This window comes from Giraffa tippelskirchi, chromosome 13 (genome assembly GCF_054371585.1).
Source record: "Giraffa tippelskirchi isolate mGirTip1 chromosome 13, T2T-mGirTip1v1.2.pri, whole genome shotgun sequence".
In the NCBI taxonomy this organism is placed as follows: Eukaryota; Metazoa; Chordata; class Mammalia; order Artiodactyla; family Giraffidae; genus Giraffa; species Giraffa tippelskirchi.
This window is the reverse complement of record NC_137287.1, coordinates 4,912,199-4,936,767: the sequence shown is the minus strand read 5'-3', so window position 1 is coordinate 4,936,767 and position 24,569 is coordinate 4,912,199. Positions and strand designations below refer to the sequence as shown.

General features: G+C 51.3%; 1 protein-coding gene across 4 annotated transcripts in view; it reads right to left on the bottom strand.

The window, feature by feature from the left end:
• TRRAP (transformation/transcription domain associated protein) overlaps window positions 1-24,569 on the bottom strand; it is a 92,044-nt gene that overhangs the window by 29,163 nt on the left and 38,312 nt on the right. For 3 of the 4 annotated variants that reach the window (XM_081555721.1, XM_081555723.1, XM_081555724.1), the window contains exons 30-50: window positions 24,387-24,557; window positions 22,113-22,181; window positions 17,858-17,977; window positions 17,504-17,623; window positions 16,988-17,152; window positions 16,710-16,891; window positions 16,320-16,518; window positions 15,753-15,881; window positions 13,104-13,370; window positions 10,420-10,626; window positions 9,264-9,422; window positions 9,032-9,166; window positions 8,755-8,865; window positions 7,780-7,926; window positions 6,225-6,438; window positions 5,554-5,679; window positions 4,748-4,894; window positions 3,916-4,115; window positions 3,270-3,391; window positions 2,881-3,094; window positions 1,608-1,787 (exon numbers count right to left, since the gene is read on the bottom strand). In XM_081555721.1, the coding sequence (XP_081411847.1) occupies window positions 1,608-1,787; window positions 2,881-3,094; window positions 3,270-3,391; window positions 3,916-4,115; window positions 4,748-4,894; window positions 5,554-5,679; window positions 6,225-6,438; window positions 7,780-7,926; window positions 8,755-8,865; window positions 9,032-9,166; window positions 9,264-9,422; window positions 10,420-10,626; window positions 13,104-13,370; window positions 15,753-15,881; window positions 16,320-16,518; window positions 16,710-16,891; window positions 16,988-17,152; window positions 17,504-17,623; window positions 17,858-17,977; window positions 22,113-22,181; window positions 24,387-24,557 (3,384 nt within the window). Of the gene's footprint in view, window positions 1-1,607; window positions 1,788-2,880; window positions 3,095-3,269; window positions 3,392-3,915; window positions 4,116-4,747; window positions 4,895-5,553; window positions 5,680-6,224; window positions 6,439-7,779; window positions 7,927-8,754; window positions 8,866-9,031; window positions 9,167-9,263; window positions 9,423-10,419; window positions 10,627-13,103; window positions 13,371-15,752; window positions 15,882-16,319; window positions 16,519-16,709; window positions 16,892-16,987; window positions 17,153-17,503; window positions 17,624-17,857; window positions 17,978-19,543; window positions 19,565-19,693; window positions 19,748-22,112; window positions 22,182-24,386; window positions 24,558-24,569 lie in introns of all 4 variants that reach the window. The other variant, XM_081555720.1, reaches the window with a different exon arrangement.

Here is a 24,569-nt window from a genome sequence, read left to right as displayed (position 1 = left end):
CAATGCACAGTACCTTGTGGGCACAGGGTTTTACACAACGCGGCCCCAAAGAGGAAGGAACCTGATTTCTGTCTGAAGCTTCTGGGAAGTGACAGTCAACATCCCATCACCAGACTGGGCTTGAAGTCAGGTTATGGAACATTTGGTGTGTGCCACTGAGAATGCAAACAAGTCACATCAAAAAAGTGAAAGTAAAAGCGAAGTCGTGTCCGACACTTTGCAACCCCATGGACTATACAGTCCATGGAATTCTCCAGGCCAGGATACTCGAGTGGGTAGCCTTTCCCTTCTCCAAGGGGATTTTCCCAACCCAGAGAGCGAACCCAGGTCTCCTGCATTGCAGGCAAATTCTTTACCAACTGAGCCACAAGGGAAGCCCAAAGCTGCCTTTGAGTCATGTCAAAGCTGCCACTCATTCCACAGAGGACTACAGAAAGGAAAGAAGATCCCATCACCAAAGGATCGCCTGCTTAGCAAGTGCAAAGTGAAGAAAGTTTTAAATTCTTATTTGTTAATGAAATAAGTAGAGATCTCACACATAAGAAGGGGTACAGACCACCCCTTTCAGAGCAAAGAGGGTGTCTTCCTCTGCCAGTACCGACTGGCTGTCTTCTGACACCCAACACTCCCGCCAGCTTGAGCTTCCATGGGCCGACAGCCTAAAGGACACGTTCACAGATCCACGTCTTGAGGGGCATCTCCACTCCCACACCGAGTCCTGACAACCATCAGGACCGAGGCTCAGCCCTGACGGTTAGTTACGGGCTCCAGGGCTGCCCCAGCCAGACTGGGTGGAGACCCAGAAGGGTCAGAGTAGGTGACCTGTGGAACCAGCTAGAGACACGGCTCCTTCAAGACAGCGTCACTGCCCAGAGCGGTGCTTTAGCATACAACGTGGGCGACTCCTGACTTGGAGAGGACCATCAGCAGAGAGTAAAAGACCCTGTCCTCAGCAGCACCAGCTCGTGATAAGTGACTGCTCTCAAAACTGAACGGCAACACCAGATGCTCATCAATTCTACCCTGAAATCGTGCCATCTGTGACCCGGACAGACCCTGAGGGCAGTATGCTCAGCGGAATACGTCAGACAAAGACAAAGACACACACAAGCTCATGAGCACAGAGAACAGACGGGCGGCTGCCAAAGGCGGGGAGGGGGGGAAACGGGCAAAGACACGCAAAAGGCACCAACTTCCGGTGATCAGCTCGTCACGGGGGCAGCGTACAGCATGAGGACTGCAGTTACTGATGCTGCACTGTGTATCTGAAAGCTGCTGAGAGAGCAAATCCCAGAAGTCCTCATCACAAGGAAAAAATCCTGTAACTGTGTGCGGTGATGGATGCTAACCAGACTTACTGTGATCATTTCACAACATACACAAATACCAAATCCTCACGTGGCACCCATGACACTAACAGGATGTACGTCAATTGTACCTTGACACAAAAAAGCAAACAGCAAGTAACTGAACAGGCACCACATTCAGACCTTTCAGGGGACGGTTTCTGATCTGTTGCTCTCGCCCTAAAACCCCCGCGGTTGATACAGCATCCTCCCACCGAGCTGGGAGACTGGCTGGGGAGGCGGCGCGGGTGCGGGCGTTACCTCCTCCTTGGACTCGCTGTTCTCGCGCTCCCGGGGCTCCTGCTTGACGTGTGTGACCATGGCGAAGGCCGCGCGGTCGTGGCTGTCAGCCAGGCTGATGACGTTGGTGATGGAGGGCAGCGTGGCGCCCTGGCAGCTGGTCCCGATGGGCGTGCTCTTCTCACACACGGCCAGGAGGAGCTGGGGGTGCAGGGGAGCAGAGGCCTGGGACCTGCGCCTGGCGCTCAGGCATGGGGACCCTGGTGACTGAGTCACCTCGCCCGGCACACATGTGCTGCTGACCCCCCAGCGCCTGGCTTGCTCTACCCTCTGCCCCCAGCTAGACAGGAGCCTGCGCCTCTCTTCCACGGTCCGCCCTCAGGTGCCCCTGACTCCATGTCTCAGCGGGCTGGACAGGGGGGGCAGCTAGACCGGGCCCCAGAAGGTAGACCATGTGCTGGGCACAAAGACAAGGAGCGACGTGATCTGGTTCCCTATGAGAACGGCTGTGCAGTAACAGGAAACCTGTGCTGGGCAGGACGGGCGGGTGAACACTAGGAGGACACTCCTGTCTTCGTGGTCGTGAGGAGCGAGAGGGAAAGGAGGGAAGCGTGGGGCTGTGCACTGGAGACAGGCCAGACCACAGGCCAGGGGAGGAACGGCCAGCCCCTCCTCCAGGGTCTTTCCGACCGCCTGACCCAGAGCCTGGCACCTGATATAAGCAATCGTCTCCTGAACGAAGAACCAGTCGGGGATCTCTGCCCACTGTGCCGCCGTCACAGCACCGAGAATGGGTGCTCAGCACTGGTGGGAACGCGCACAAACCTCTCCCTAAAGCCCAGGCCACGATTCCCTCCTTTCCCTCAAGGAGAATCTCACAACCACGTCATGTCAGATAGTGGTGACTACCTGCAGACGTGGTTAACGGCCTGTGTGCACGGCACGGGGAACCTCCCGTTCTCTATGGGAAACCCAGGTTGCCTGGTGCGGTACGCTGGTAATAAAGCCAAATAATGAGGAATACAGACGCCTGACCACAGGCTAGTTAGAAACGGAGGCCATCTGACTCGCCGTCCACCGCAACAGCCTGACTGTTCGCGGGGGCCCTCCCCTCCAGCTCCCTGGCCCCGTGAGCTAAGTGGTCAAAGCCCACGGGCTGCCAGGCCGCCTTGGCCTGGCCACTCTGCCTCCCAGCTGTCAGTCACTTCTTCCTACTAGAGACGACGGCAGCTCTGCCGTGGGGACGTCTGCCTCTCTGCGTGGGTGTGGACGCCGGCTCCGGGGCCCGACATACCTCAATGCACTGCTTGATCCAGAAGTGGTTCCCCATGGCCTCCCAGTTCTGGGAGCAGGTCACGTACAGCAGGCGCTCATAGACGCGACGCTTCATCGAGTTGTCGAAAACCTCGAAAAACTTGGCCCTGATGAGCGGCTGGGCGCAGCGCAGCCCCGAGAGAAAGGCTGGCTCAAGCTTTGCGGTCAGCTCACTGCCCGACAGCGTCTCATCCCTGGAACATTTGAACCAAAGGCTCGCTAATGATGCCAACATACACTACGTGTCTTACAACGTAAATGAACATTTAAAACTTATTATAGACGAGAAGTTTAAAAAGTTACACCACCAGTGGCTCAGAGAGCACACCAGGGACGACATGGCGACAAGTGCTCGGCTGTGGTGATTACCTGTAGACGTAGTTAACAAGGTCTAAAAACTGGGCGTTTAGTTCAAGGTCTTCTGGAAAACGCTTTTCTATGTAGGTCATCATTTTCACAAGCAAAATGGACTTCTCCCGGAGTGTAGGTGTCTGCACAAATTTAAGAGTCAATTATTTGAGAAAGGACATGTTCAAAAGTATTTTACCCATCTGCTCAACTGATTTTTAAGCTCCTATAGTCTTGTCAGGTAAAATAAGGTCATTTCTAAATGGTTCTTTGGATGCTTAAGATCAAGACAGGTGCCAACATAATTTTCCTGGCGGGCTACAACTCACTTGGGGGAGAAAGCAACTAAACTAGAAAACAAATTGGAAGTTTGTAAGCATCTTAGTTACCAAGTAATAGTCCCTCATCATTGTTATTTTTGGCTCATTTAACATTTTAACAGAAGTAAAACCACATTACACGACCAGTTATTTCAAGTTTCTGTTTAAAATCAGTGAAGCACAGTGAGAAACATCCAACTTAAAAAAAAGATCCCATGAGTGCAAATACTGGAGAGAAAAATATTCTGCTTGAGAACTTGCAGAAGAGCTTAGAAAGCGGTGGCTGAATCTTCTCTTGCATACTCGGGAAGGTCCACAGGCCAGAGCACAGCTCCTGCCCAGCTCACCTGATTGGCTGCCATCGGGGAATTGTTTTTAACCCATTCTTCCACAATTTTAACCACGGACCGGAGGATTTTGGCATCGGGGGATTTCTCAATGAGGGAGGTCAGGATGGCCTGAATGAAGTTCTTCCTCATCTCCATGCTCATCACGGCCAGGCGCGTCTTCACCAGCTCCAGACTCAGCATGACCAGCTCACTGGTCCCTGCTCACGGGAGAGACGCCGGCTATCCGCACCACCCAAGCGGCAGGATCCCGCCCACGCCCTCCCCAGAACGCTTTCTCCGCAAAAGGAGAGCTCCGCGTGTGAAGTGCCTCCTGGCTCTGACCACGTCGCCTTGCCAGGGCGGCCTAACAAGAGCCTCCTCACAGGGCAGGGGACACAGAGCTGACAGGACCAGGGGTTCCGCCAAGCCCTGAAGTCAGGTGCACGGCCGCGGCGGGCCGAGAGGGGCGACTCCCACAGCTCCCCGCCCCCACAACACGTCACCCGAGTCCCAGAGCTCACAGCTCGGGTCTGGACCCTGAGACTTCATTCTTCAGAAACAGTGGCTCTGACTAAGAAATCTCTGCTTAGAGCAAAACTGTTAGATAACTCTCATCTAGTGGCAAATGTTCCTCAAAATCTCTTCATTCTTACAATCACAAACTTTAAAAGCAGTTTGTTTTAAAAGAGCGTTTGACTCTGCTGGTCAATGAAACGCTAGTAATCCCTCTGTTAAGAGCAAATGGTGATGAACACAAAAGCAGTGGGCAGTGGAGCTGGCTTCAGAGCCCAATCGTGGCGGCCCTGCTTAGGCATCACGGCCACAAGGCAGAGCCGGCCCGGCGCCTCACCTGAGGCTGCCTCCGTGCTGCCCGAGGCGGCCTGAGGGCTCAGGTGCTCACGCACCATCTTCTGCAGGGAGCGCATAAAGACCGAGATCAGCCTGTCGATGTAGCTCGGGTTGTTGCTGCAGGCGGACTTGAGGATCATCAGGGTCCCTGGAGGCGAGAGAGAGCCAGGGGGTTTCTGAGTCCCTAAAACTTGAGTAATTCACAAAAATGTCAATTACTCCTAAAAACATTTGAACAATGTGCTAGATAGACAAAAACATGCTGTTTTTGACAAAAGTACACACTGATCTCAAATGTGTTGCTGTTGAGCCTGACACAAGTCTGAACTGCTCGAGTCCACTCGTGTGTGGCTTTTTTCCAACATTATACACGACAGCGCTACACGATCCTCAGTCAGCTCAATCTGTGGACGAGAGACGGTGGACGCTGCGAGACCCTGTACAGATGCAGAGGCCGACTACGCTCACAAGAAGACCTTCGCCTGCATGGGGTCGGCGCCCCAGGCCCCGCACTGTTCAAGAATCAGCTGTAAACGTCCCATACAAGCTTATACCAGGGACCTTTAAACAACCCTAGGGGTGGGGGAGGAGCATGTGGGTCTGAGGCAGGAGAAAGCTCTGAAGTTGGGTGGGGGTCTTTCATTTCCAAGACCCCAGGGGACCGTGGCCTTGTGTGCACCCGGCCACTTGCAGACAGTCTCAACAACATATCGGCTCAGAGCTCCTCCCGACACACTGTGCCCTTCCCAGAAGGGAAGCCTGTCCAAGCGAGCAGAGACACGTGTGCCAGGCGGGATACACACTCACCGAAGAGCTGGGAGGGGTTGGCGCTGGCAGCCTTCTCGTAGTTGGTGAGCCCCTCGTAGATGACCTTGCCCACGGCCGCGTACAGGCACTCCAGCTCCTCGTACTTGGAGGCCACGCTGGAAGTGCCTAAAACAGAAGTGAGAATGTGGGGCCGGGGTCCAGTTGGCAGGCCCGGCCCGGCTCTGAGAGACGCTGACTCTCCCCAGGCCAGGGACCCACGGTGACTAGCATGGGCACCCCTTACCCCAGGAAACGTGGCTCCCAGTTAACGGAGCTCAGTGACCACCTTTCATGTCCCCGAGCCTCGACTCAACCCCCTAAACACATGGAAAACATGCCAAAATTCTACCTTGACAGCTGTTCAATGCTTGACCAAGATGCTTTAACCGAACTTTCTTTTAACCTTACAGAAACGGTAATGTGTAGCTGATGAAGAAAAACTGTATTTCCAAAGTGGACCAAAAAATGTAATGCAAAGACTTTGACTGTGAAATTACATCAACTTTTTTTTAAAAGAAAGTTTTGTGGTATGAAAAAAAAAAAGCTTGGGTGCTAAAATGCTCATATGGCAAGCGGAGGAGGGAGGAGCACCCTCAGTAACCAGCTCTAGGCCCACCCAGCCAGGCGGAAAGAAGAGAGAGAGCGGGGCGCGGATGGCCAGGGCCACGTACTGGGCTCGGTGGGGAAGAGGTTCATGAGGCGGGAGAGCAGGCTGTGCACGGCCCGCAGGACCTTGGTGTTTCCGCACGTCATGCAGGCGGCCACGCCACGCTGCAGGGGCTTGAAGCTGCTCAGGATGGCTGGCGGCTGCAGGACGGTGAGCAGGAAGCTCAGCACTTCCAGGCCAGTGCAGATGTTCCCGTAGTTCACCTGGTTTGGCTGCTCCTGCAACAGGGGACACGGGCCACGTGTGGATGAGGCAGCACGTGAACACCGGCGACGGGAGGAGGCGAGCGAAACCCGAGCCCCGCGCCACTGAGCACTCAGGAGGTGAGACCAAAAAAAAACCACCGAGGGATAAGCACGTCAGGTGTATAAATGGCCACCATATTCTGTGAATACAGTAGGCTTTCATAACCTTCCTTTCAATAAATTTGCTTTAATTATTTAGTCAAACTTCCTTTAAAAATTTCACGAAAAACATTAGTATTTGGCTTAAAAAGGCAGCTGTTGAAATGAATTTTGCTTTTCTCCTTTCATGTTGTTAGTTCAACTACATACATCCTTCCAAAAGGAAGTACCCTTCAAACTGTGTTGTGAAATCAACTTAACAAACTGTCAGCACTAAAAAAAATAAAAATAAAAATAAAATAGAAAACAGAGCACCAAGGTCCATAGTAAGCATTTAAGTTTGGCTTCAGGACACTCGTGTCTGTGGCTCACACACACACTCACACACACACGTGCCCTGTGTGTACACTACCCTGTGTGGACTCGGGAAAAGGCAGAAGTCAGTGTGAGCACACCCACTGCTCTTGGAAAATGTGAACCTGTGAAGGGGCTGAGCTTGAGTCAACGGTGACTAATTCTGACAGGAAAATAATTTGACCTTTCCAAAAGAAATAGAGGAAAGAAATCTGCAGATGATCTAGCAGTGAAGCCTGATGCTAGAATCAAAGCAGGCACTGCGGACCCAGCGGGCCTACTAGAGCTCCTGAAACAGGGAACCTGTGGGACCTTTCAAAACACGTGAGCAGCGACACTTATCTTGATGTTTACAGCAGGTTTTACAATCTTGAAACTGAAAGCTTTCAGGTTTCACCACAGACCTAAACAAACTGAACTGCGTCCTGGTAACAAGACAGATAAGGCAAGAGAGCAGCTTCTGCAACCTCCGGGCAATCACAGGACTATAGTTTTTACAGGAACAAGAACACCCAAAAAGCCATCAAAAGGTCGGCACCTGGGGCTCTCTCTTATTACCCGACTACACAGTGCTGTGTTCATTATTCAATCTGTATTCAGAAACTCAAATTTTAAAGACTATTGACTAAGTCAATTAAACACGTTTATTCCGGGCTAGCCAACAGGTCGGTTTAAGAAATGAGTCGTGAAAGGCAAGGGCACTACTCCACTTCCAAGACTCCTAGCTCTACCTGGGGTGGAGGGGGAAGCACGGCTCTCTCCCCTCCTCTGCCGGCGGCCAGAAGAGCAGGAGGGAGGGGCCCCGACCGGCGGAGGGGAGCTGGCTCGGGGCCCACCTGTCCCGAGGGCCCCCGCACCTACCACACTCATCAGCAGCTTGTCGAACCACTGCAGCTTGAGCTCCGACTTGGCCCACATGTCCGGGCGCAAGGCCGTCTTCAGGAGGGTCACACACCGGCGGGACAGCACCTCCCCAGGAGAGCCCGCCGTGCTGGTGTTGTCGTTGACCTGGAAGTTCACTGGGGTCATGCCCGAGTTTCCCTGCACACAGGGCCCAGGCCGCTCGCCCGCCCCGGCCCACCCCTCCCGGCCACCCCGGCACCCGGCTTCCGCCTCCACTGGGACCCCGCCCCCTCCCAGCGGGTCAGCAGTGACCCGCATGCTTTTGTGCAACTGAAGGGGCGGCATCAGGGCCTCCCCAAGGCTGTGCCCAGCACGCTGCGGCTGATAGTCGGGTAGCTTGTTTCCAGCACTTAGAGATCCTTGATAGCGTTGCGAAATAGTACACGCTACTTCTTAATAGCTATAAAACTACTTTGTGAGGGAAATCTCCTTTACAAGGGTTTCTTTGAAATATAAAAATGAAAAGTTTCAGAAACTGATTCCCAACAATGGCGTGAAAATGTTACTGACGGGAACAGTAAACAAATGCAAGTTACAAGGCATCTGAATCACTGAACGCTGCCCACTACTTGTGTGGGATGGATCATCCCAACACCCTCATGACACAGGTCACCTGAAAGTCAAGTAATCCAACCCAGAGTCACTGACCAGCACCAACATGCTGTTAATAGGATAAGATATGCCACTATTTTATCACTGATGAAAAAACAGTTATACAAAATCCTATTATAAAACACAGGCAGATTTCAGGAATACCAGCATGTCACTAAACAAATGAAACCTGCTAAGAAAGGGACAGACTCCTAAGGACAAGCTCTCAGCCCTGGTTCGTCTATTGCTCTTCTGACCGAACAGTCGCAGACGGTTGAACTGAGTCTACCGGGCAGCCTGCATACAGGAGGAGCCCTGGCCTGAGCCGTGCGGGTGCCTCACCTGACAGGCCACACGGATGAGGAAGTTCACCACGGTGTCCGTGTGCTGCTTGTCAATGGGCTTGGCGAGGAGGGAGTCGGCGCCCGGCAGAGACTGGCTCCGCCCAAACACCTGGAGACGCAGGAGAGCGTTCTCAAGAGCGTGGCCTGGCCGTGCCCCAGGGCACCCCCAGAAGACGGACGGGCAAAGCCGCCCCCGAGAGGGAACCAGGTCCAGGGAGCGGGGGCGCGGCCTCGCGGGGTGTGGCCTGGCGCCGCCCCCGGGCCCGGGCTCTCACCGCGCTGATGGCGCCCGTGGCCGTCCGGAAGCGCTTCACCTCCTGCGCCGAGTCCACGGACAGGCCTCTCTTGATGGAAGACGAGACGGAGGCGACCCCTTCCCCGCTCGAGTTTGGGTCCATGTCTGAATCGGGCTTAAAGACACGCACCCACACTTGACTCGGCCGGCCGCTCTCCGGGGAGGGGCGCGAGGAGCGCAGCCGGGGCCGATGGGGGGGGCTGCCGCCCTACCTGCTGGTCCTTGAGCCGCTGCACCTCCCACTTGATGACGACCTCGGACAGGTCCACGGCCAGCCGCCTCTGCTCGATGGTGACGCTGGGCGTGAAGCCCAGCCGCTGCATGGCGCTCACCATGTGCTGCACCAGATGGTGCCGGACCGGGTAGTACACCTGTGGGCACGAGCCGTCACGCCAGGGCCGCCCACATGGGCGCCCACGCGCGGCCCGCCTCGGCCCCAGCACGCGTGGCCCAACCTTCCACCCAGGAGTCCCGAACCACAACTTAACCGAAGAAAACTCCGCACACCTTTTGTTAAGTATGTTTATCACCCCCCCTTCATCCACTGAGTTCCGATATAAAAACATGTTTTAGCTTTTAAGGACCACCTTTAAAAAATGCTGAAATACTGAATTCTCATTAGGTAGGTAAGTCTAGTCACATGTATTAAACTTCAGATTTGATGTCATACAGGTTAGCCATGCCAAGAGGCAAATCCCTAATTCTAAAGAGCTGATTGTGAAAGAACAAATTTTCAATTCAATCCTTTCTCCAACACCTAAAAATCTACAAGAAACAATCTACATATAAATAAATACCAGAAGGAGGTGATGTGGTTAGAGAAAAGGAGATGCCAGCGACCTCTTCAAGAATTAATGACACTACCTCCCACCTTAAAGTAACAACTTGCCTGTATTCACAGATAACTGAGTACAGCTGATCCTCTAACAACACAGGGGTCAGGGGTGCCGACCCTCCATGAAGTCGAAAATGGCGACTACAGAGTTTACAGTCAGTCCTCTGTATCCATGATTCAACCAACCGCAGATCATGTAGTATTACAGTATTTGTTTATTGAAAAACGTCTGCATGAGTGGATCCACACAGTGCAAACCCTTGCTGTTCAAAGATCGAGTGTACTTGTAAGAAAACTGTCTTAGAAAGAAGCATATACCTAGGACACATCCTCCAAACTACAGCAATTTCCATGTTGTAAGGCCACACCCATACTCATACTAATCTATAGAGGAGAAATACCTTCACTAAAAGATGATGACAACCTTATTATTGCAGAAAAATGAAAGGTGAGGGAAACTTCAAAGCAAATGTGTGAGAATATATCAATATCTGCTCTGAGGCCTCCACACCCACCCACAGCACTTCGCCCACCTTGAAGTGCTGCACGATCAGATGCAGGATGTGGACCAGCTGCGGGACCGTGTGCCCCTCCTCCACGATGATCTTCCTCGTCCAGTGGGTCAGCATCTGGTGCCCGTCCTCCATCCGGGCTGGCACAGCAGGAGTCAGTATGGCCATCGCCTGCCTGACAATGGCACGCGCTTCCATTGCGTGCGCCTTGAGAAGACTGTGAAACACCTGAGACAGGATGGAAATTCTCACGTAAAGATGAAGGCTTTAACAAGCAAGATGAAAACAGTCACTCAGAAACAAGGCGTTATTTCTGCAAAAACAATTTTTAAACAATTCCTTGGGGCTCTCTTATTAAGAAAGTACGTAGTAGTGACTTTCTCTTTCATTAAGTTTTGATCCATGAAAATGTCTGCTCTAATGTTTTTTGGAAGAGGTCAGTCTTCGTTCCAATCCCAAAGAAAGGCAATGCCAAAGAATGTTCAAACTACCGCACAATTGCACTCATCTCACACGCTAGTAAAGTAATGCTCAAAATTCTCAAAGCCAGGCTTCAATAATATGTGAACCATGAACTTCTAGATGTTCAAGCTGGTTTTAGAAAAGGCAGAGGAACCAGAGATCAAATTGTCAACATCCGCTGGATCATGGAAAAAGCACGAGTTCCAGAAAAACATCGACTTCTGTTTTATTGACTATGCCAAAGCCTTTGACTGTGTGGATCACAATAAACTGTGGAAAATTCTGAAGATGGGTATACCAGACCACCTGACCTGCCTCTTGAGAATCTGTATGCACGTCAGAAAGCAACAGTTAGAACTGGACATGGAACAACAGACTGGTTCCAAATAGGAAAAGGAGTACGTCAAGGCTGTATATTGTCACCCTGCTTATTTAACTTATATGCAGAGTACATCATGAGAAACACTGGGCTGGACGAAGCACAAGCTGGAATCAAGATTGCCGGGAGAAATATCAATAACCTCAGATATGCAGATGACACCACCCTTATGGCAGAAAGTGAAGAACTAAAGAGCCTCTTGATGAAAGTGAAAGAGGAGAGTGAAAAAGTTGGCTTAAAGCTCAACATTCAGAAAACTAAGATCATGGCATCCGGTCCCGTCACTTCATGGCAAATAGATGGGGAAATGGTGGAAACAGTTGCTGACTTTATTTTTCTGGGCTCCAAAATCACTGCAGATGGTGACTGCAGCCATGAAATTAAAAGACGCTTACTCCTTGGAAGGAAAGTTATGACCAATCTAGATATTAAAAAGCAGAGACATTACTTTGCCAACAAAGGTCCGTCTAGTCAAGGCCATGGTTTTTCCAATGGTCATGTATGGATGTGAGAGTTGGACTATAAAGAAAGATGAGCACTGAAGAATTGATGCTTTTGAACTGTGGTGTTGGAGAAGACTCTTGAGAGTCCCTTGGACTGCAAGGAGATCCAACCAGTCCATCCTAAAGGAGATCAGTCTTGGGTGTTCACTGGAAGGACCGATGTTGAAGCTGAAACCCCATACTTTGGCCACCTGATGGGAAGAGCTGACTCATTTGAAACGACCCTGATGCTGGGAGAAACTGAAGGCGGGAGAAGGGGACAAGAGAGGATGAGATGGCTGGACAGCATCACCGACTCAATGGACATGGGTTTGAGCAAGCTCCAGGAGTTGGTGCCAGACAGGGAGGCCTGGCCTGCTGCAGTCCATGGGGTCGCAAAGGGTCGGACATGATTGAGCGACTGAACTGTTTTCTGAGCAGCTACTATGTGCCCGTGCTGGACTAGGCTCTGATGGTAAAGAATCTGCCTGCAATGTGGGAGACCCAGGTTTGATCCCCAGGTTGGGAAAATCCCTTGGAGAAGGGAATGGCAACCCACTCCAGTATTCCTCCATGGGAAACCCCCATGGACACAGGAACCTGGCAGGTTACAGTTCATGGGGTCGCGAAGAGTCGGACACGACTGAACCACACACACACACACACACACACAAGCAAGCCCCAGCTCCTCCAGCATGACCAGTGCAGAGTTGGTTGAGGGACACAGATCATGGACAGGCTGGAAACAGTAGGACCTGCTGAGCCTGGGTGCCTGGGAGAACGACAGGGCGTCACAGATGCCCCCAGAGAGTCTCTGGCCCAGAGAAGTTCCCAGGAGGGTGTGGTCAGAGGAAATAGTCAGGGGTGACTGATAGGACAGGACAAGAGCCACCCCTGACCAGTAGCTCAGTGGGACAGACAGGCTAGGTGCTCAAGCACAGAATCACACTGAACTCTGACACAGAGACAGGGACAAGCTCGGTCAGAGTCACAGAACTCATACACGGGAGAAACCCAGACTGCCTGTCATCAAGGCTCAAACCCACTGAGCAACTCCAGGAACATGCTTGAGATGATCCACCCGGACAGGGTCAGGAGATGAGGACCCCAGAGTGTCTGCTGTCTGTCCATAGCTAAGGAGTGGGCTGGGGCCCTGGACGGACACGCTTTCAGCAACAGGCAGAGGAGTGGGAGGTGGACGAAGCAGACACCATATTGTTTCAAAAGCAAGGCTGACAGGAAGGAGCAGACAGGGCAGGAGTGGGAGGAAGGGCGAGAATGCATCATAGGGGGGATTCACTGTCACAGATGACGGCAAGAGCAGCATCTTTAAATGCACTGGGGACGGCGGTGAGCCGGGGGGAGGCTGCGCGGGCCGGTACCTGCAGGACGATCTTCTTGTGGATGGCGAACTTGGCGATGATGTGGGCCAGCAGCAGGTGCCCGCTGTACTTGCAGGCGGGGTCCACGCAGGCCTTGGACAGCAGGCAGGGCCACGCGAAGGTCATGAGGCGGCGCAGCTTGCTGTTGCGGTTCTTGTTGTTGTCGTGGATGTGGTGGGGCGCATGCTCCACCAGCAGCGTGGCGAACTGCAGCAGGTAAATGCGCAGCGAGTCCAGCATGTCCGCCTGCTTCTCAGGCTCCAAGACCTGCGGGCACGGGCACAAGGAGGCGCTGCTGGTTCTGCTACCCCTACCTCACAGGGCACTCACGAGTCTGCGCCTTCACACACGCACACACACACACTATACACATTCCTCCCAGGGGCACTCACGAGTCTACACCTTCACACATGCATGCACACACTCTAGACACATACCTCCCGGGAGCACTCACGAGTCTGCGCCTTCACACACACACACGCACACACTATACACATTCCTCCCAGGGGCACTCATAAGTCTATAGCTGCACACACACACAAGCGCACACACACACACTATACACATTCCTCCCAGGGGCACTCATAAGTCTACACCTTCACACATGCACACGCGCGCACACACACACTATATACATTCCTCCCAGGGGCACTCATAAGTCTACACCTTCACACACACACACACTCTAGACACATACCTCCCAGGGGCACTCACAAGTCTGCGCCTTCACACACACACACACACACACTCTCTAGACATACCCCCCAGGGGCACTCACAAGTCTACACCTTTATGCACACACACACACACACATGTACACACACCCTCTATACACATAACATTCTGATACCTCCATACCTCCCAAGGGTCACTCAGCAAGTCTACGCTTTTGCACATGCTCTCTATACACATAATATTCTCCTATCTCTGTACCTCCCTAAGGGTCAGTTGGCAATCTACGCCTCCACACACACGCACACACACTCATTCATACACATGAACCCTCTACACACATAGCATTAAGCTTTACAGGGATGGACTCAATGACGTCACATCAATTTTCCTTTATTACGTACAGATTACAAACTTGCTGAATTTATTTCAGTGTTGAAGAGGGGGCAGGCGTAGAAGCTGGGACGCAGAGGGCAGGGGGGGCCCGAGCCCTCCCACACAGGAGGATTCACGACCGAGCTTCTCAATTTCCAAGTAATTGAGATTTTTTTCCTTGTCAACCATTAATTATTAACTTGTTTTTTAGTATTATTAGAATATGTTACCTATCCCCAAATTCTCTATTCTTAAAAAAAAAAGTTACACTTTTCCATACAATCAAGGGTCTGACAGATTTTTACACGTGTTTCATGGATATAAGAGAAATATACACAGAGAAGAAGGCTGCCTGCCTCAATGGAGCCACACAGACTGACCACCCCGTTCAGTAAGAACCCTCACGACCTTCTGCCTCTCAGACCTGCAACGGAAGCCTTCTGCAACAGCTGTGTTGTCATCGGGGGGCCTTTAGCCCCCAACTCCCTCCCTTGGATCTGCGGCTTCACAGATGCCCTTCCTCGGGGGCACCAGCCTGCCCCGCACCATTGATCCTCATCCACACTCTTAATTCCCAACCCCCTCACCGGTGCCGAGTTGGCAGCGTCTGACTCCAGAATGCAGCTCACGGAAGGCAGCCCGTGGCAGGGCCTGAGTCTGGGTCTCCATCTCCCCACAGCTGCCCAGCACAAGGCAAGTATCAGTATGTGGACCAAAAACAATTCCTTGGGCTCAGCTCTCACTCCCTCAGGAGGATGGGGCTGGGGTGAAGACTGCAGGAGGAGGCCTGTCTTAAGAAACAAAGACTACGGAAAGCCTGGCCACGTGCCCCTGTGAACAGCATCCCTTTTACCTGGACCCCAGGCCGGGGGGTGAGGAACCTACTCTGTCCTTCCCAAGGGCGGTAATTCACGGGCCGCACAAGGAATGAAGTGAAGGCCCATGATGAGTGAAGGCCCATGGTCACAGCATTCGACTAGCAACTGTGTACACTCAGCCCAACCACCTCAAGGCAAACTCAGCATCCGCTGGTGAAGTGCACCAGCCTGACCACAGAGCACCATGGGAAGTTCTCAAGCGAACACTTGATTCCCAAAGCCTTGCTGGCACAACCTGCAAACACTACTATGCATGAGCCAAGACCCAAATTAACTTCAGACATCCCACTGCCGTAGTGCTTCATGAATTTGGCAGCAAAGGGTCACGGTGGCAACTGGGTCCAGTCTCATATTCTCACTGGCTTTTAGTAGATTCTTTTGTAAATAGATCATGAAAACTCTACTGACTGACAATAGGGATTTCTGTAAAACAACCGCGACATGTGAATTTTCCATGTGCTTCTCACTGGAATCTATTAACGTGGCAAAGTTAAGTGATTCTACAGTGAAGCTGCCTTAGTAAGTTCACTAGAAAGAATGAATGCAATCATGAAAAATAAAAGCCGCAGGGAAATAACCTTATTTCCATGAATCCATCACACACACACACCCTCCTCCCACACTGTGCATGGTTCACGGCATCACCTTATTTCAATGAACCCATCACACACACACACACACACACACACACATCTCCCATGCTGTATGTGGTTCGTGACGTCACCTTGGTAATGAACACACTGGTGATGCTCTCAGGGTTATCGCCTTCTGGATTGGGAGGTCCTAGGAGCTGCTCTCCTTCTCCCTTCTCAAAGCTGTATAAGAAAGCAGGATTCAAGATATGCTGCAGAACCTACAAAAAAATTTTAAAATGAAGGAGAAGGAAAACAAAGCCAAGCTCTCTCTCTCTCACTAGGCAGAACAACCAGCTCGGTCATGCTGCACCATCCGGTCAGAACTCGGTCAAGGGTGCAGCTAGCAATCTTGTCTTTCCTTCCAGTGGCAACTGTAAAGGCAAGTTAACAACTTGAGGAAAAGAGCAGACTCGTTCCCTCTTCTCAGCTCAAACAAGTTGTTTTATAAAAACAAAGGAACTAACACACCACTTGTCAGCACTGGTTCACAGCTGTACCTGCCTCACGTTCCTCAAAAATGAAACTTCCTTCCTAAACAGCCCAGACCTCTATTCCAATGTCAGGAAAGACACAGGCGACCGTGAGCAAAGCAGCCTGGCTCCCGAGAAAACGAGCTCTAGGACTGTGGCTTCTCCTGCAGCCCCAGAGGGACTCACCTTGGCTTTCAGCTCATCTCCGAAGTTGGGGTCACTGAAGTCCACAAAGCGAAAAAACAGGGCCCGTTTCTGGGCAATGCTGTAGTTTTTGGGAATCTCCTCCTCCATGTACTCCTTTAAGAAGGTCATGTTGCAGAGGAAGCGACCGGTGAAGGCCCGGAGCAGCTGGAACAGCAACTCGATGTCTCCGTAATTCCTCCTGCGTGTTCGAATGAGAGGGCACGTGACACCACAGCCAATGCCTTACCTGCCGGTGACATCCGACCTGCTTTCCAGCTGCTCAAAGCCACAGCCCATCCTCTACAGGCCATGCCTACACACACACAGGGACCCCCGCGACACACGGCTCGGGGAAGAGCCCACGTGGCACCGAGCCCCAGATGCACCCACTTGCAGTAATTCAGCAGACAGTAGGCCAGCAGCTTGGGCTCCTTCCAATTGGTGGCCGCCATGTTCTCCTTCCGGTGTCTTTCTTGAAAGGTTTCACTGACCCACACGCGCCTCAGCTGGCTCACCAGGGAGTGCTGACTGGCCAGCCAGGAGTCCTCGTTTTTAACTATGATGCTGATGATCTGTCAAAGAGGAAACAGTGAGGACACCGGTGGGGCTCTCCTCGCATCCTGACGGCACCTTCGGGATGCTGGCCGTGTGGCGGGGAGCCGCGCTACCTTGACGGCCTGGAACTGCAGGTCCAGCCGCAGGGTGCTGGTGCTCGGCGAGCCGGGGCGCACTGCGGTCTGGGTGCCTCCAGGCAGCAGTAGCGTGATGAACCGGTTGGGGTTGGCCGCCAGCACGTCTCGAAGAGGTCTGGCATCTTTGTGTTTCAAGAAACTCTGGAAACAAAACAAACAGCTGTTTTAAGCTAATGAAAACCCACTAATTATTTTAGATGATATGAACTCTAAGGTTCTTCCTAAATCTCGAGATAGGCTTAAAAAAAAAAAGAAAAAAAAGACTACAAAAGCACTCTCTTTAGAAAGTGGGTTTTAGACACTTGGCTTTCATAATCTGAGCAGCTCATTCGTCCATTACGATCAAATTCCTGCAGAGAAGGATTCCTGGACCTGAGCTTTTCTCATACGTGACAACGTTTCTAATGCTCAAATTATATCAGAGAAAAATAAAACCTCAACAGTCAACTACAAATTTCAGACTGTCGAGCAGCACCCCAGCCCGGCTCCCACCATGAACATCCGGCTCCACTGGGGGTCGTTCAGCGTCGCCTCCATCATGAACAGCTCCACCGTCTGCGAGGGGTGGCGCGTCAGGAACTTGATCAGAGGTTCTCTGAAGGGACTGCCAGCCTGTGAGACACGCGGTGAGACCTGCACCCTCCGGGGCTCTGAGGCGTCTCGTCCTGTGACCGCCCGCGGCCCCACCTGCACTTTCTCCCCGCGTGAGTGGCGTGCACGCGCCGTAAGCCGACACTAACACCCCACAGCTTCCTCTGCCCGATTAACCCGGCCGAGACGTGACACGGAGAGCACGACCCGTCGGAGACGGAGGCAGAACGAGATGAGCCCGAGCTTGGCCTTTACCTCGATCAGCATGGCCCGCTCGGTCTTCATCACGACCTCCAGCAAGGGCTTGACCAGAGTCTGGGGCGCAGCTGGGATCAGATGAAAAAGGTTGATGATGGCAGAGCAGATTTTCATCTCCTAATGGAGAAAGCCCGACGTTAGAAAACAGGCCAATTAACTGCTCCAGCCAGAGGCATCAACGTCACCACAGACCCTGCTAGGCTCTACTACGTTCGCAAGGCTCGCCAACAGAAGCAGAGTTAACATGTAAAAAGCCACAACTCGCCAACCTCAGCGTCCAGCTGTGGCCGGAGAAAACTACCTGCCCTGGGCTCTGTCAGCGGAGGGAGGGGGCCGCACTGCAGTGACAGCGCCACGTCCGCGTGCCCGCACACTGACCGGTGTTGGGAGCGACCTCTCGGGCCGCCGAGGTGAGCCCCCTCTGGGGCTGGGGGGTCGTGCCCGTGGCCTGAGCGCTAGGAGTCCCCCAAGTGGCCGTGACCTCAGGGGGTCTCCCCGGGGCACAGACTTCTTTTGCCCTTAAAACTTAGCCACAAAGTCCTCAAAACATACGTGAAGTATTTACCCTGGAAATTAACTATCAGCGTAAATGGCTGACTGACTGTGGGACTAAGAATTTCTCAAGCAGGCCTGGAAACAAAGCCGACAAACTGCTCCCCGGAATCACGTGAAAAGCGGACTGCTCGGTGACCAGTCCCCTTGTCATCCCGACTTTGCATTCTCGGTGTCAGTTCCCATGGTTTTGGGTCTGCCGTTCGGGCCACGGGGGCGGGAAGATGCCCTGATGTCCCTCGTGGGTGGGGGGTGCCAGGCACCCAGACCCCACTGCGGTAAAATGGGGATGGTAAGCGCCAGTCAGGGGCACCGGGTCCCGGCGGCAGAGGAGAGAGTGCTCAGAACGCCTCTTTAAGCCAAGAGGCCAAACGTGAGAGGGGTCAGAAATGAGAAACATCGCCTCTATGTTGCCCCAGGCCTGCCCTGGAGTGCCATCTCCAGTGTTTCTGAGTTTGGGGGCAGAATAAGTTTGATCCTCACGTTCGAATAACCTGCTAACAATGGCACTTTCCTCTCAAAGGTGCTGGTTTTCAAAGCCCTGTCATCGAGCCACTACTGGCCTTCGCGTCACCACCGGGAGGGACGGCAGGAATGACAGGCGTTACCACCCCCATTTTACAGAAGGGGGACAGCTCGGGGCCGCGCCGTCTGTCCCCAGCCACCCGAGGGTGCTGTGCGTGGGAGACACACACGAGGGACCGGGTGCGGGCAGGGCAGTGTGAGGCAGCTGCTCAGTCAGATGTGTGGAAGAAGGAACTAGAATGCCTCCCAACTCCTAGCAGGCCTCCTGCATTCTTTGCGGTGTCTCCTCTCAAGAGGTTGTTAGATGTGTGAGTTCATACAAACGTTATGAGAGCAAAACCCGAGGGAATCAGAAAAATTGAGATGTGGCGATTCTAGCGTGTAGGAAACAGAAGAAGCTAGAAACTGGCTTAAAGAGGCCCTAACGGGAAACATGCGTGGCCCCTGGACAGTTCACGCCAACGGTGGTACTGATACGAGTCCGCCACAGACAGACAAGTACGCTCACTGCACTCAGGCACGACACACTCCGGCCACCACAGAACCACAAGTCACGGCAAAACCAAGGACGACAACAACCCCTCCTGCACCTCCACTGGTTCTCACCTCTACCCCTTCCACGGCAGGCTGAACCAAAACAAAAATTACAGCATGAAAAAAGGCAACGCAAAGGTAAACAGAACAGAAAAGAAAAGAAAATATAAACTGTTCTTCACAGTGCAAGTCATAAACTGACTGTTAATAGGTTGTTCTCACCTCAAACTGACAGAATGGAGACAAGGAGCATCTCCCGCACTCTGAAATGCTCTCCTGAGGATGGGGAGGAAAATCAACTTTTTTCTATTTATGTTATTTACACAGAACTTCCCGCACACTCAAAACACAGTCAGGGTTATGGGGGGAAACAAGACAGTGAAGACACAATTGTCAAGAAAGCACACAATAATCAACAGATGCACAACAGCAAAACATACACCTTCCACCCTTCACAGGTCAAAACAGCTCTTGTGATGGCGTCACGGGGAGCGTACTCTTCCCTAAATTTAACAAAGCATTTTGGAATTCTTGTCCCAGGGGAGAAACTGTAAGACTCTGCTGTATGTAAATACATTTAAAAAAAAAAAAAACTGTTCTGTTTAGAATCAGTAATTTAAGATTTTATGTGAGGGCTAAGACATTTTAAAAAAACTTCTTTCCCCGCTGAAGCTGGAAAAGAACTAGGGGGCTTAATCCCCATCAATTAGGTATGTTTCAGGCCTGCACACTCAGAAAAACCCACAGGCCATGACACCAGCCACTGGATGGACATCTGGGTTATCTTGTGAAGCTGTGTGCCTGTGCATATGCGTGTAACAGGTGGTCACGAGCTCTCCCCTGTAAGTTCAACACCAAACAGGTAAAACTTCCTAATGTGCTGACAATGCAAAGCTTGGATCATCAGGGGTAAAGAAGTCATGGGGAATGATTATTTTTATTCAACTTTTAGCACATCATCAGTTACAGTTTCTCAACTGGGCAATGTTATTTGGGAATCCAACCAAATAAACTGCATCTCAATCTGTGAGCAACCACAGAAAACAATCAGGGTTCAAGAGCAGACAGGAAGCTTGGCTCCGGGCTGACGCCAGAAACCACAGCCACTCTGCCTTGGACCCCAGACACCGTGGGCCCTGAGTGCAGAGCCACGACTCCCTCAGCAGTGAGATGCTCCCGGGCTCTCGGGGACATGCTCACTGCTGGGCGACAGGCTTCAGCAGGAGCTTAGCGAACTCCCAGTACCCATAGCCCCAGCCCTTGTATACTGACCCCCATCCCATGTAAGCCTCAGCGAAAGTTTATAGGACCTTTTTGATCTGACGGAAGTTGTTCACCTACCTGCTACGGCTTTAACATTTATTCTAAAATTGGCTATATGTTTTGGTGAATTAACAGCTAACTATAAAAGCAAATATAAAATTTAGAGCAAAAATACCTAACAGATGAGAGCTGGGGAGGAGAAGTGTAGAGGCACTAGCACCTACTCCCAAGAGCTTAGGTTTTTCCAATACACTCCGCTGTTCCCCCATGAGCATTTCCTGACTGTTTTCCCCGGTATCCATAAATAACAAACCTTCAAAGAGGTCATGGATGGTTTAACACTCCTAAACAAAGTTTAAAATTCTGGTTCAGTTTTGCTCGTTGGCTGTTTAGAAGCAGCAGGAAACAAGACTCACATAAAAAGAACACCTTGACACAGAGTGGTTCACACAGAGCATAATAAAGCCAAAATAAACAAAACGCAAGCTGGGATGAAACACGGCATCCAACGAACAGGTACAGGAGGACGGGATGCCACGTTAATGATGCCTCTGCAGAGCTCGGGGAACCCCGCATCAGGGTACTGCTGCAGTTCCACGGGGCGGAACAGGAGCTTGTGGAAGACACAGCCCACCGAGAGGACAGACATCAACTTAAAAGATATTTTAAAAGAGTATTAACATCTGCGAATAAGATTAGAGTCAAAACAGCAAGAAGCATTCATTTGTAACAAACAAAGTAAGTCTTTAGTGACCCACGTCGGATCCTTTAAAAGATTTAACTAGAGTGGTTCTTCCTCAAAAATGTAAAAAATTATGTGTTGAAGTACGGGCCATCTGGCCTTTGGGCAAACAACTGGGGTGGGGGATTCAGACCTGGTGAACACCTGTGCCAGGATTCACGTGATGCTTTATCACATTCTCCTCGGTGCTTTATGAAGGCCTAAGACCTCTGCTCAGCTTAAGAGGCAATGAGGGCGGAAAGCAGTGGAAACAGCAGTTGAGCACTGCACCCCCATGCAAACGACAGCTGCCAAGAACTGTCCAGAAAGCATGCTTTATTCACTTTAAAGAAAAGCTAGTAAAAGTGAAATACTGACATGTCAAGCTTCCCAGGATTCTCATCAACAAAAACATCATGTTAAAGTGAACAAAAGGGAGATTTTTTAAAGAAACATAAAAAGGAATGTTCGATGATTAAGAGAAATAAAAGTGAAATGTAAAGCTAACAAAATATGTGTAACAGCTTACATGGACTAGAGTCACACACAACTAAACCTCTGACCGGGATTTAATTAAGAGCATGGCTCCGACGTTCGCATCACTAACGGCAGTGCCCGGCGGCGGGGCTGCCCCCCGGAAACAAACGAGTCACTCACATTTCCGTCGCTCCTCTGGCCCCCTTTGTGGGTGAGGACCACCACTTCCATCCACTTTCGCAGATGTTGCTGTTGAAGAAAAAATACATCCTTAGACATTTTTTTTCTTGACAACGGGAACATCTCAATTCCAAAATAGGTGAAAACCCATACGTGATCAATTCCCAACGTACTCAACGTAAGAATGGCAGTGTTTCTAATTATTGAATAGCGCAGCCAAAATAATGATGAGAGTAACTGACGTTTGCTTATTTCTATAAACAGGAAGGCTGAATTTACCCTAATACAGCAGAAAATGTCCTGCAACTGGTCATTCCAACAAGAGGACCTGTATTCCTGTTCCTCTGTGCCGTGGCGGTCCCCTGAGTCTGCCCAGAGCCAGCAGCCAGGCTAGGCTTCAGGGCAGAGACATCACCCAGCAGACAGCACCCCTACCCTGTGGAGCTCCGGTTTACAGCAGGGGAAACGAGGTAATACTCAGGCATCTGCCAGGTGACAGGAGCAGGAACCAGCTACAGGAGGGCCCCGCAGAAGCGGCCAGGCCAGAAGCACAGGGAAGAGCGTCCCAGGCAGCCGAGCAAGGCGGCCAGGAAAAGGAGGGTGGCCGCTGCGGCAGGACCAGTGGGCACGAGGGGGCCCTGGGGAGGGGCTGTGAGAGGAGCCCGCATCCTACTGTGCCAGTGGGCAGCAATTTCCTCTGTTTTAGGGAAAAAGGTTCTTGGCCTTCATCAGAAACTACAGATGTAAGACAGTTCTGTTCACGTTGTTCTAAAAAAAAAAAAATCTGGAGACTAATATATTTATTGAATGAATTCCTTGCTCACAGAAGATTTAAAGGGTTATGCTGCTGCTGCTGCTAAGTCGCTTCAGTCGTGTCCGACTCTGTGCGACCCCAGAGACGGCCGCCCACCAGTCTCCCCCGTCCCTGGGATTCTCCAGGCAAGAGTACAGGAGTGGGTTGCCATTTCCTTCTCCAATGCATGAAAGTGAAAAGTGAAAGTGAAATCGCTCAGTCGTGTCTGACTCTTAGCGACCCCATGGACTGCAGCCTACCAGGCTCCTCCATCCATGGGATTTTCCAGGCAAGAGGACTGGAGTGGGTTGCCATTGCCTTTTCCATTTAAAGGGTTATACAGGAGTCAAAAAAATGAAATGCAAAAAAAGGCAAAAAGACAAAAGTTGTTTCAGGCTGGCATGAAAGGCAGCAAGAAACGACAGCAGAGGGAAGAGAGAGACGGGTTTAAAGCAGACGAACATGAAATCACTAGGCTGTTGGAGGACACGCGTGATCTCCTACGTGAACACACAAAGGGAGGCAAAGTGCGCGTGTGATGTGCTCTGGCTGGCGCGCGACAGTTTGCCTTCACCCTGGTTATGAAAGTCTGTATGCGTGTAGACCGGTAGATTCATATCTGTATCATATATGGAAGCCTAAAGGGAAGGGGCTTTGCAATTTGGAGAATTCACTTACATCACACTCTACTATTAGGGCATCACTTAAAAACTTTAGGGCCAATCAATTCCCAGTTAGGTATTTGGGCCACACTTCATTTCTTTGGTAGCTACAGACATGAAGAAACCAGCATGTGAGGCTTAAAAGCTGCACAAAAAACTTGCATGTTTGCAAGTAACGTACTCGTAAAGTTAACAAATCATTTATAAATTATTATTTACAGAATGCAAAATAAAGTTAATAGCTGAAACTCTCCATCTGTTTACTCCTCAGGTCTAAACACTGTTCAAACAGATCTTTTATTTGCATAACTATTTCCTCGCTAACTGTAAAAACTCAAAAGGACTTCCAAAGCCCTTTCAAGTTCTTCGCTGCATCACTGTCGACAAAGGCCGAAGACCAGGAATAATCAAGACAGTCACCAGCAGGGAAAGACACAGCATAGTCTCGCACGTCCCCGCCATGAAACACTATGTGGCGATAAGACAAGGATGAAGAGGTGTTTCACGTGCCCATCTGAATGATGGGACAGTAAGTGTAAAAAGAAAGAAGGGTGGATGGATCCCACTTCTCTTTGTGGAAAGTAATCGAAGAGACTTATGTCCTATGACAAACGGGAACCACCTCTAGAAGGACACACGGGAGACTGTTCCCGCTGGCTGTCTCCCGGAAGAGGAGCTGGGAGGCTGGAGGGCGGGGATGGGAGGGAGGCTGTTCACAGTACACCCTCCACACCTTCTGAGCTGTTAAGTTATATAAATGTATAATTCACTTTTTAAAAAAGTTTACTCTTTCAGGTTCATCATACACATCTGGCTTACCATCATCTGATCACAAAATTTATCATTGAAGGAGTTTGGGAAGAGCCTGGTCACCGAGGTCAGACGATTGACAACGTTGAGCGTCAGGCTCCGATAGTCCCCCAGCATCATCAACAGTGGGCGCATGTGAGTGTGGATCTGGTCTACTTCTATGGTAGCGCCTTCTAAAAACTATTAACAGAG